At 49.1% G+C, this 12,108-nt stretch overlaps 1 protein-coding gene across 1 annotated transcript in view; it reads right to left on the minus strand.

Moving 5' to 3' along the window:
- Positions 1-332: 332 nt before the first annotated feature.
- The window catches only part of FAM167A (family with sequence similarity 167 member A), a 41,538-nt gene continuing 29,762 nt past the window's right edge, over positions 333-12,108 (minus strand). The window contains exon 4 of the mRNA XM_001497918.5: positions 333-3,510. Within this exon, the coding sequence (XP_001497968.1) occupies positions 3,247-3,510 (264 nt within the window). The 3' untranslated portion in view covers positions 333-3,246. The remainder of the gene's footprint in view (positions 3,511-12,108) is intronic.

Here is a 12,108-nt window from a genome sequence, read left to right on the forward strand (position 1 = left end):
GCTCCTGATGGCAGCCACCACCAAGCAGCCCTCCTTGGAGGAAGCCTCGATAAAGGAGGAAGCGTGACTAGAGTGAGTCCATGCCTTCCTCCCACACCTCCATTCGAGGGTTGATTGCTCAAGTCTTTCTTTCCTTTTCTTTCTGTCTTTCTCCCTCCCTCCCTTCCTCCTTTCCTTCCATCCTCTTCTCTCTTCCTCTCCTCCCACCCTCCTCCCCTCCTCCCACCCTCCTCCCCTCCTTCCCTCTCTCTTTCTTTCCATTAAGTGCTTGGCCCTGTGTGAGCTGTCACAAGAACAAGGTAAAAGGAAATAAACTTCTCTTTATATAGATATCTTCTTTTGAAACATTTTTATTTCACTTTTTCTAACAGCAATATAGAAACAAATAATCATAAAAAATAAAATTATAAACTGTTTATCGATTATGTAATAGCACTTGGTATTGCTACAGGGAGGAGGCGAGGGGTTGGTCAGGCCGTGTGAAGCCTGCCCAGCTCTCCGGGCCTCTGTGATCACTGCCGAGCCCACGAAGGCATCAGACGTTACGCGGCAGCAGTGTCAATGGAGACTTCACGCTTTACACCCAGGGAACCTTGGGGATGGCAGAGAGAGGGGTAGATAATGAGCAAAACTGGAAACAGTATTGTATACATGTGGTAAGCCAGAAGGTTGCCCTGGGGAGCTGGCAAGGAGGGTTAGGTTGCAGCCAACTCACAGACATCTCTTGACCCACACAAAGCAGGGACTTCACAAAGCTGAATCGACTTGGTTAGTTGTTTGTGTTCACTGTGGAGACAAGGGAGCTAACAGACACTAGACGACGAGTAAGAAAACACAGCTCTCTCTCCCCTCCTATGCTCTTCTTGGATCCCCTCCTCTTTCTCCTCCTTCCTTATCCCCAAATAAAATTCTCTTAGGATGGACTAAGCAAAATAGCTGAGACATCTAACCTGCCCAAAAAGGTGTGTCTTGACCTCACTTTCCTTTCAGAACACAGAGAAAGGAAGGAAGCATTAGGTTAACTGAACAACTAAATCGCCCAGTTGACTCCAATTCAATTGGGTTGACGAAATTCAACTAAATCATTCAGCTTTAGGTGAATCCAACTTTTTCAGTTACTGTAATAATTTCTAGAAAAGAAAAAAATCAGTTTGGCATCTCTGTCAGAATATGGAGTGAGCTTTCCTGTGAGGGTTTGAGTATGTGTACGCATGTGTCTCTATAGAGTGAGTGGTGAGCGTGCGTAGTAGGGCAGCCTGATATCCCACAGCCTCGAGGACTCGTCTGGAAGGAGCCTCAGCAGGACTTGGCGGCGCTGTACCTAATCCCTGAGGAGGGACGTCACCGGGTAGAGAAAAGCTCCCTCCTTTCCTGCCTGTGGGGGAACAGGCCTGAGGGGCCTGGCCTTCCATGGAGCTCTTCTCTGTGGAAGAGTCCTGTGGGCCTCAGACTTCTGTCACTGGTCAGAGTCGGGCTGAAAACAAATCTTGGCTATGTGGTTATACTTCCTTTGAAGGAAGCATAAACCCCTGGCTCTTTGAAATCACAAGGGAGAGACCAGTTCTTTTCTGTCTGACGAGGGACCATTCATTTGCATCCTCCCACTTCCGGCCCACAAAAGAAAAGCAACGTTTCCCAAGGTGGGTCATGGTGTGAATGTGAGTGTGCGTGGGCCCCACTGAGGTTACACAGGAAGATGAACCATGAAAGGCAGAGCAGCAGGATGCCTTCCTTGCCCCACAGGCTTGTGATTGGCAATACACATGCTGTGGGCCCGCTGGCCAGGCATTGCTCTGAGTTTGGCCCCAATATTCTGAATTGCAAAGTGGGAGGTGTGCACAAGGGCTGAATGAAGTGGAGAGAAGAGGGGTTGGCAGTTTGTGGATTTGGCAAAAGAGTAGGACCATCTTTGGGGTTCAAGTTCACTGATACATGATCTGTCTAGGTATTATTAGTAATGATTCCACACATCAATCTTCTACAGCTACTAAAGAGCTGTGTAACCTGAGGGAAGTCATTCTCCTTCCCTGGCTTCACTTTACTCCTTTATGAATGGGAGGCTTGAGTAGATGACGTCAAAGGTCAAACTCCCCAGCTGGCGGGGGATCCTCCTCCACATAGCCTTCTACCAGTTTAACCTCCCTAAGCTGTGGAGGCCTCAGTCCTCACCTTGCTGATGTCACACTTGTCATTAGGAAGAAACTTTTAAAACCAAATCCTGAACCTTTGTACTTGACCTACCCAACTGGTTCACCATTCGGACAAAAATCAAAGTTATTAACAAGTTAGCAACAGGTTAGTAACAGTCTGACTCAATTAAAATTAGTCTTTGAAGTCAGGCACAGAATCTCAGAGGAGGCTCAGGGCCAGCATCTTGGCTCCCTGGAGTCTTTCTGGGGAGGGCAAGAAGTTGATGTAGGTGACACAGTTGGAGTCCACCAGGAGGCCTCTGCTGGCCCCCTGGGGGCATTCTGTCATGGGAAACTCACTGACGACCTGCCTCGTTCAGTCGCCCATGGTCTCCTAGGCACTCCCCGGGGTTTTGGGGTGGCGGCAGAGGGGCTCTTTGGAGACTGGACTGGTGCATGTGGCCAGGGCAGGCAACAGAGCGCATCTGTGCTTGCTCCACCCACGCTACACTGGTGTGTCCTGGCACATGCCAGAAACCATTTACACAGCACCTGTAGTGCCAAGGTAAAGACTGATGGCAGCCCGGACCTCCCACTCAGCGGGGCACTGCCTGCCGGCTGTGGGGCCTGTATCCCTAAGCTGCACTTTGTTATTCCTTTTCTGGTGGGTCCCTGTCAGACATATCTAATCACCTCCTCCTGGGGGCTCAGTGCCCTTAAGGAAGCCTTCTGCAAAAATCACAGCTTTTGGGGGGGCCCCGTGGGATCCCAGTTCATAGCACCAGTGACTCCGGGAAACAGGAATGTGGATCACTGAGGGGAGGACCGATGTGTTGTGCTGGGAACACAGGCCTCACCGAACATCTGGGTGGAGTGGCCCTTCTGCAGAACGCTTTGGGGATTAAGCAAGAGCCAGTCATGGGGGCGTCGAGCTCCACAGCTGGGGCCCCTGAGAGAGCACCTGCTGACGGGTCCTGGGGGCCCACGGTTCACATTGCAGGGAAGCCCTGCCTCTGGGGAGACCCACTTGGGATAACTTGGCCTCAACACCCTTCCCATGCCCCCTCCCCGCCTCCCAAACCCTCTGTTCTGGCTCCTCTGCCCCTTCTAGGGCTTCTCAGCAGAGAGAGAACCTCCGGGAGTTGATGTTCATCTTGGTGACTCCAATGAGCTTGAGTGGCGTGGAGAGACTGAAGGAGGAGGCAAGTGGGGAGTCGCAGAAGAGGTCAGATAGCTCGTCCCGCTCCTCCAGCTCGTAGGTGGCGTCATTGAGCATCCTCCTGTGGAGGTCGCACGTCTGCTCGATCTTCAGCTTGTTGATGTCACTGCGCAGGCGCATGAGCTGTCTGGCCAGCTGCTGGTCCTGCAGCCGCATCTCCGTCTGGAAGGGAGGAGGAGGAGGCATCAGCACCAAGCTGGGTGAGGGGGGCTGCAGCTCCATACTCCCTGATAAGCACAGACCTGTTAATAGGAGACCTAACTAATGGCTTGCCTCATCGATTGACCCACCTGGAGATATTAGCAGGTTCCCAGCTCAAAGAGGTGAAAAGAAACACAGTGAGGTGACAAATGAGGACGTACTTGCCAAACTATACTTTGTGCTAGGCTGGACACCGTCTAAATCCTCTGGAAGAGGTGCAGTCAGTCCTGGCTCTCAGGTATTTCCAGCTCAGTCTCATTGTGCACAGATGGAGTAAGAGTATAAAGAATGCATGGGAATGACAAATACCAAACTCAGATACCAAATACCAAACAAATACCAAACCTCTGTGCAGGAAGGAAGAAATGTGATTGGGGAAGGGGTTTGGGTTGCCACACAAAATACCGCAGACAAGGTGGCTTAAATAAGGGATATTTTTCACAGTTCTGGAGGTTAGGAAGTCCAAGATCAAGGCCGATTCAGTTCCCTCTTTCTGACTTGCAGACAGCCACCTTTTCACTGTGTCCTCATAGGATAGAGAGAGAAAGCTCTGGTCTCTCTCTCTTTTTAAAAGGACACTAATCGCATCATGGGTGCCCAACCCTCATGACCTCAAAATCTAATCCCCTCCCAAAGACCCCACTTCCAAATACCATCATATTGGGGGTTAGGGTTTCACAAACATTCAGTCCATATTAACACGCAACAGTCAATCTCTGCTACAACTCTGTGAAGTAACATTACCATCATCCACAATTTATAGATGAAGAGATGGAGACACAGCAAAGCAAGTCACTGTGTCAAGTCACAAAGCTAATGCATGGCAGAGCCGGGATTAGGAACCCAGAAAATGAGACTCCAGAACCCAAACTATTGACAACTAAGTTCTTCTTCCTCTTTGGGTAGAGTTGGAATGTGGGGTATGGAGCTAGTTCTGTGCTCAGGGACCTACTAGAAGGTTCATGATACTTTTAGTGCCTCAATGTTTCCTGTTGAAGAAGGGATGTGGTAATAATGCCTCACCTGGTCTAACATTTACAGTTTCCAAAATCCATCTGCATGTTAACCTTGTCAGACCTGCACAGCTCGCCCTGAGTTACCAGCAGGGCAGTTTGGTTGAATGTTTTACAAGCTGGAAGAGTTTCAACGAGTTGCTGTGGCAGACATGGGCTTCAGAGCTCACGGAATCTCTTCAGGCTCCTAATGCAGAGCATTTTCCAATAACAATGCTTCGTCACTAAGACAGGACACCAGCTGGCCCTACCAGACAGGAGATCCAACTTCTCCTTGCCATTTACTCTGCCGATGCTTGCAAGTGGTCATTGTTTTAGTATTTTTGTGTCTTCATGCTCAGCTGTGTCATTCACCTGGTGCTTGGAGCCAAACTGATTTAGAAAAAGTCAACCATGAGATCCCAGAGGGCCCCTCCATGTGGTTATGAAAATTAATGCAAATGTTCTCACTGCCCGCTCCCCTCCCCCCATTCAGGTATGGAATGGAGTGCATTGCAGGGTGGAGAAATAAGCAACTTCACTAGGAAGCATTTCGTTGTTCTTTTTTTCCTCTCTTATTTTTTATGTGCTTCTACAGATGTCTTTTATCCCAATTTTACAAATGAGAAAAATCATGATAGAAAGTCTTGCTTGGGGATGAGCAAAGTATTTAAGGGAAAAATTGGGATGAAAATTCACAGCCTCGAGTTCATTAGTTTGCTTCTCAACTCTTGGACATAATGTTACTTTATTGACAATCAGAAATTCTATTGATTGAGAATAGCACCAAATTAATGATGGCAGGCTAGCCACAGGGCAGTTAGTCATTCATTCATTTATTTGGAGCCCCTGGTCATGCCTGGAACTGAGCTGGGTGCTGCCAAAGCCATTTTAAAGGAGATAAGGGTCAAATTTGTCTGAAAGGCAATGCAGCTCACACCCACGGCTTTATTTAATATGGTTTTCTGGGAGTTTTGCTCAAACTACCTCCCTTTGGAGTATTCTGTAATTTGAAGATAGATCTCTTTGAAAGCTAGTCACCCTATGGTTTAGATTTGAACTTTGGCCTCAGGAATTGGATCTCAGGTCTCAAGAAAGTCCTTTAAAGTTGGCGAATTGCAGGTTTGAGAAGATGTCTGGGAGTATCTGTGAGATGCAGCCTACAGTGGGTACTTGGTGTGGAGAGGGGGCTATTTTTCTATGGCCAATAGACCCACTCAAATGTCAGAGAACAATTTAGGCTTTGATGGCCGTCAGAGCCAGCTGGAAGGGGTGAGAGTGAGGCCCATGTCCAGTTTCCTTTGACTGGACACAGGCTACCTCGGTGGAGCCACCTCTCACACTGCTTGTTGGATGCATTCAACTCTGCAAAAGAAGTAAAACCACATTTTCCATAGGGATGGCGATGCTGGTCATTCTACTTGTTCCTGCCCCAAAGGAACATGAGCAGGGGGCTGGGACCCCGCTGCTTCCTCAGAAGGCCTTGGCTCTGAGGGCATCTCATAGTGTGAGCATCCTGCCTTAGGACTCCCTAGGAATATATATTTTGTTCCGAGCCCTGAATCAACTACTTCATCTGACGCTCAAAGAAAACAGTGTTTGTTACAGTGCTACAAGGAAAACCAGCGGTGTTGGCTCTATTCGCACCTACTCTGTGGGCCACACAGGGATTTCCAAGGGTGACTTTACACCTTAAACCTTAATTTGAGTCCTTGCTTAATAGGTAACTCTGCTATAATTAAGTCAAATCCATATAGGAACGAGTTCTCACAGCCTCCAAAGAAACCTGAGCAAAATGCGCAGGGCTAAGAGGCTTTTTTTTCACAGATTTTTTTTTCAGTTGTGGTAAAACACATTTAACCTAAAATTTGCCATCTTAACCATTTGGAAGTGCACAGTTGAATGGCATTAAACGCAATCACACTGTTGCGCAACCGTCACCACCATCCATCCCCCGAACTTAGGCATCTTCCCAAACTGAAATGCTGTCCCCATTGAACACCAGCTCCCTGTTCCCTCCTCCCCGAGCCCCCGGCCACCTCCAGTCTACTCCACCTCTATGACTCTGACTACTCTAGATACCTCATCGAAGTGGAATCATACAATATTTGTCTTTTTGTGCCTGGTTTATGTCACTTTGCACAATGTCCTCAAGGTTCATACAGCTAAGAGGCTTTTTATAAGTGGAACATTTTCGGGAAGTTTGAATGAAGGTCTGTCTTTGCTGAGCGTGTTTAGAGTAAGTCAGAAAAACACGGTTCCCGCAGAGGGCTGTGATGCGGTTAGGAGAGGAGAGTCCCGCTTGGACAGGGAGTTCCTCCTTCCTTCTTCTCTTTTTTCTGCCACGAGGACACTGGGGCAGAGACGATAACACACTCCTGTCATCTGGCACACCCTTCAGATGCACTTTACATGCAATGTTTCACTGCATCTTCCACAACTCTAGATGATATGTATCTTGATCTGTTTTATGGATGAGGAAACTGACCCAGAGAAGTTAAAGAACTACCCAGGATCAGCCAGCTTGTGCTGGGGGCACTTGGGTCACACCTGGGGTCTGACAGCCCAGAGCTGGTGGCTTCTCCATGGCTCCTATCTACCCGGAAGTGGGGTGGGTCCCCGAGGCAGCAGAAGTGGGAAAGCCACTGCTTTGGAGTTAGAATGTGAGTTCAAGCCGAACGCCACTCCTTGCTAGGCGTGCAGCTTTGGGCAAGTCACTCACACTCCTAGAACTGCTGTCTCTTCTTCCACAGAAAAGGCCTATTCTAAGGACTGTGAGAAGCAAATTAGATAATAAGTAATATGCCATACAAGCTGAACAATGCTGGTCAAATAAAGGGAAGAAGTTCACCATTTACGTTCTTTCTCTTCAAGCCAGGGTTCTGAGTGGGGAAACTGGCCAGGTCCTCCCACTTTTAAGCTTCTATTAAAGAGACAGGGACGCTGGCCCTAAAACCTGGCCCAGGGACTCAGCTATCAACAGGAGTTTAATGCTCCCCCTGGCAAAGGCTCAAATGTAGGACGTGCGGATTCCCAATCCTCCCTCCCAGGGTGGCCTGTTGCCCTTGTGGGATAAAAGCGTTTGCAGGTTCTCAGAGGTGCGGCCTGTAATTCCGGCAATCCTGTAATTAGGGCAGAGTGTTTGGTGAAGGGGGAGACTCAGCATTGTAGGGAAGGGCGTGTTCCCACGGGGTGAGGAGCACACGAAGGGGGTAGCAGACATCAGGGCCTCATTGCAGTAGCTGTGCTTGTGGTCTGTGCTTGGCTGTAGTTTGTTTCTTTGAGTTTGGTTGAATCAGACAAGAACGCCTCTTAGGAGAGTCCGGTTGTTTCTTAAGGTAGAAGGTGAATCCCCAAGGGCGGGATTAAGTAATTCAAGGAAGTAATTAAACTGCTCTGCAGGAGGAGGAGGTTTCCTCAGCTTTGCTTGGCAAGATGGGGGGTGGTGAGGACCCTGGGGGAGAGGACACAGGAGGCTCCGGGGGGAAGGGCAAGGGAGGAAACCCGGGAGGATGGAGAGCCGAGGAAATTCAGAGGACAGAAACAGTTACTATGACTGTGTCAGGGGTTTGCTGTGGGGTCTCTTTAGCCGGCTCTCCTGGGGCACTAGAGATCTCCTGGGGAGCCGGAAAAGGGGCTGACTCCTCCCTCTGGGCAGAGTGGAATAAAAACAAGGCTGCAGTAAAATGATGTGGAGGACAGTATGGTGGTTCCTCAAAAAATTAAACACAGAATTACGATATGATCTAGCAATCCCATTTGTGGGCCTATATCCACAAGAATTGTAGTCAGGGACCTGAACAGATACTTGCACACCCCTGTTCATAGCAGCCGTATTCACAACAGCCAAAAGGTGGAAGCAACCCCAGCGTCCGCTGATGGATGAATAAACAATGTGGTATATCCACACAATGCAATATTATTATAGCCTTAAAAAGGAAGGAAATTCTGACACATCCTACAACATGGATGAACCTTGAGTGCATTATGCTAAGTGAAATAAGCCAGTCTCAAAAGGACAAATACTGTATGATTCCATGTATTTGAGGCTCCTGGAGGGGTCGACTCATAGAGACAGAAAGTAGAATGGTGGTTGCCAGGGGCAGGGGGAGGGGGAGAGGGGAGTGAGTGTGGGGACAGAGTTTCAGTTTGGGAAGATGAGAAAGTTCTGGAGATGGATGGCAGTGATGGTTGCACAATAACGTGAATGTACTTAATGAATTATACACTTCAAAATGGCTAAAATGGTAAATTTTATCATATGTGTATTTTACCACAATTTAAAAACAACAACAAAAGCTGCAAATTTGGGGTGATCACCCAAACCTGGTTTGCCCAGGACCTTCCTGGTTTTACCCCTCAAAGTCCCACATCCTGGAAAGCTCTTCAGTCCCAGGCAAACAGGGATGGTTGGTCACCCTACTGCAGCAAGTGTGGCTGCAGGCATTGGCGACTGGGGACCCATCCTAGACCATCAGGGATCTGTGTGATACGTTCTTTACTTGAGTAGCACTGGGAACTGACTAGATCCTGAAGGAGGCGGAGTGGTCTGGGAGGCTGAAGGCATCTCCAAGGAGGGTTAGAGGAACAGCGGCCACAGAAGGAGGGGCTCAGACCGACTGCCAAGGAGAGCGAGCACTGTGTCCTTTGCCACAACCCCTGCAGCATTTGGGAGAAGCAGCATTCCTGTGGAAACCTGGAGAACTTGATTTCCTTCCTCAGCATCCTTTGTCCTCATGCTCTGTGTTCACCTGCTCCGTCCGAGATACCGAATGATCTCTTGGCTTTCCAGGGCGGCAAATGCCTTTCTTCCTAGCTGCCAATGGGATCTGCTGGAATACTTTCTGGAGTCTGATATCTACGGGTCAAAAATGTCCTGAAGATTTTAGGAGTTAAAAAAAAATGAAGGACATATAAATATGAGACCATCAGGAGCACAAGGAGCAGCTCTTCCACAGGTGCCACCTCTACCCGCTGCAGCCTCTGCCTCCGAGGCTGAGCGCAGACGCATGGGCTGTCACACAGACCCTTCTCTTCCCACCAAAGTCTTCCCCAGAGCCCAATTCCTGATCTGCTTTGCTTCTATTCTCTAGCTCTTCGTTCTCTGGAGAATTCTGCCTGTGAAAGTGTTCATTCTCTTAGTTGGGAGAAACAAGACAGTGACAGTGGCTTGAGACATGACCCTGTGAAAATCTGAAAGCATACGTGCCGCAGAGATTTCCGAATGTGTCTTTAAAGCTTGCCGAAGAGAAATCCCAGTGCCCAGGGACCAACCAGAGGGGAACGAAGGAGCAGAATTGGAGAGTGTCCTCATCAGCACAGATCAGGGCAGACAGAAAAAATCCCAAGGTGATCAAGGACATTTTGTCTCGTCTCTATTTCTGAGGCTCGTCTCGAAGCTAGCCCAGCCCAACAACTACAATTACCTCTGACTGACGTTGGAGAGAGACCGGGTACCCAATCCAGGCCATTTTCTCAGCCGTGCGTGAAGGGACAGAAGACGGTCCGTTCTCTGTGAGACTTAATCCTTGGACCTTGGAAATAGTTTTTGTAACATGTCACATGATTTATTCAACTGAACTGAAAGGTCCAGCTTATTGTTTTAATCAGTGTCGTATAGGAACATAACACTGATTAGAAGCCTGGATAAAATACTATTCATTATTTGATCTTGGGTTTGGCCTCTGAGAGAGAGCCAGAAAAATGCTGATAGGAAAGAAAGCGAGCGGTGTCATTGAAATGTGCTGCTGGATGGTAACTTTAGATTCTGGGAAAAATATTTTTAAAAAATCTTTTCAAACACCCCTAAAACCAAACTGTGTTTGTGAATTGATTTCCAGGAAAAGCTGTCGACTCAGATGAGGCTGGAACATGTTTCTTGGAGGTCTCTACTGTGGAGGCAGCAGGTCAGTGTGTCTGGAAAGCAGAGGCCACATTCATGGCTGTCATGTGCTCTGCAGCCTCTAGCCTTGGGCCAGTGCAGGTGCCAGGCTGGTTCAGGGTTCTCTTGGATGCCCCCAGCCCGGCGTGTGGGTGGGTGAGAGGGCACCATGGCTTCCATCCCCTGGGCAGGAGATGATTTGTCTGTCTGGCTGGGCTCCTCCAAGGGGCTCTTATGGTCTCCTTGGAGCCCCCATCTGCTGGGAGGGAAAATCAGAGTAGAGCCCCAGAGCTAGGGCAGAGAGGAGGAGGCACTTCAGGCCCCACCAGGGACCATCCGTCTTCTACAGCAAGCGTCAAGTTCTACATATATGAAACAGTCTTTGATTTTCAAACTTGGAAGGTCCTAGGCCCAACTGCCATCTTCACTGGGAAGGCTGGCCTTTGGGAAGGACCAGCTGGTGCATTCTGAAGGGCCCCCAGATCTGTCCTCAGAGGCTCTGGGTTCTAACCTGCTGGGGTCTGAATGTTTGTGTCCCCCTGCAAATTCATATTTTGAAATCCTAACCCCTAATATGATGGTATTAGGAAGTGGGCCTTCCGGAGGTGATTAGGTCATGAGGGAGGAGCCCTTGTGATGGGATTTGTGCTCTTATAAGAGAGACCCCAGAGAGCTCCTTTGTCCCTTCCACCATGTGAGGACATAGTGAGAAATCTGTGACCTGGAAGAGGGCCCTCTCCTGGCCATGCCCGTACCAAGTCTTCTAGCCTCCAGACTGTAAGAATTAAATGTCTATAGTTTAGGCCACCTAGGCTGTGGTACTTTGTTGTCGTAGCCTGGACAGACTAAGATGCAGTTCCAGTTCAGCCCCTGAAGAGATGAGTGCCTCTGGGCACTTTGTGGAAGGGGAGGCTGATCACCCCCCACACCTCATAAACTGCATCCCAGATGTGAGTGGGGCTTGGAAACTGTACACTCAGGAAAGGGAGAAAGGAATTCTGTGCCCGAAACCAAGAGCAGAAGAGACAGGCCTGGAAAGACAGGCCTGGATTAGCATGCCCAAAGTCACCTCTCACCCCACAGCTTGGCCTCCTGGCCAGCCTCCTCCCTGTCTCCCTTCCCACTCTACACCTGGTCCCACATGCAAGAGGCCGATGGGCAGGTCTCTCCCCTTCTTCAAACCTTTCAAAGGCACAACAGGAAACTCTTGGCTCCTGCTCTCCCCACCCTTGCTCTCCCATTCTGAGCCTCTCGCCCCCATGGCAGCCACATTGGGTCTTTGTCCCCTCCCCTAGAACCACTCTTCCCACCCCATCATTCTTCAGGCTCAGCTTAGCCTTTGCCCCCGATCCCTGCAGGTTGGGTGACACCCCCACCAAGAGTGTCTCCTTGCACAGCACCTACACACGGCGTTGTGCTTGTTTCATCATCTGTCTCCCCACCACTGTGGAGAGGCAGCGAGTAGAATGAGCAAAGCATCAGGTAGTGGGTTCAAAGTCCCTCTCTACCCCCCACTGGTGGGGTGACTGGGCAAGTTGCTCAAGCTGTCTGAGCCTCAATTTCCTCATTTGTGAAATGGGCATAGTAATAATACCTGGTCTGGGAACTAAATAAATAAAACATATCTAAGACACTTGGTACCATACATGGGGTTCCATATATTTTAGTTCTACTTTTTCCTTCTTT

Source organism: Equus caballus, chromosome 2 (assembly GCF_041296265.1).
Source record: "Equus caballus isolate H_3958 breed thoroughbred chromosome 2, TB-T2T, whole genome shotgun sequence".
NCBI classification, from domain to species: Eukaryota; Metazoa; Chordata; class Mammalia; order Perissodactyla; family Equidae; genus Equus; species Equus caballus.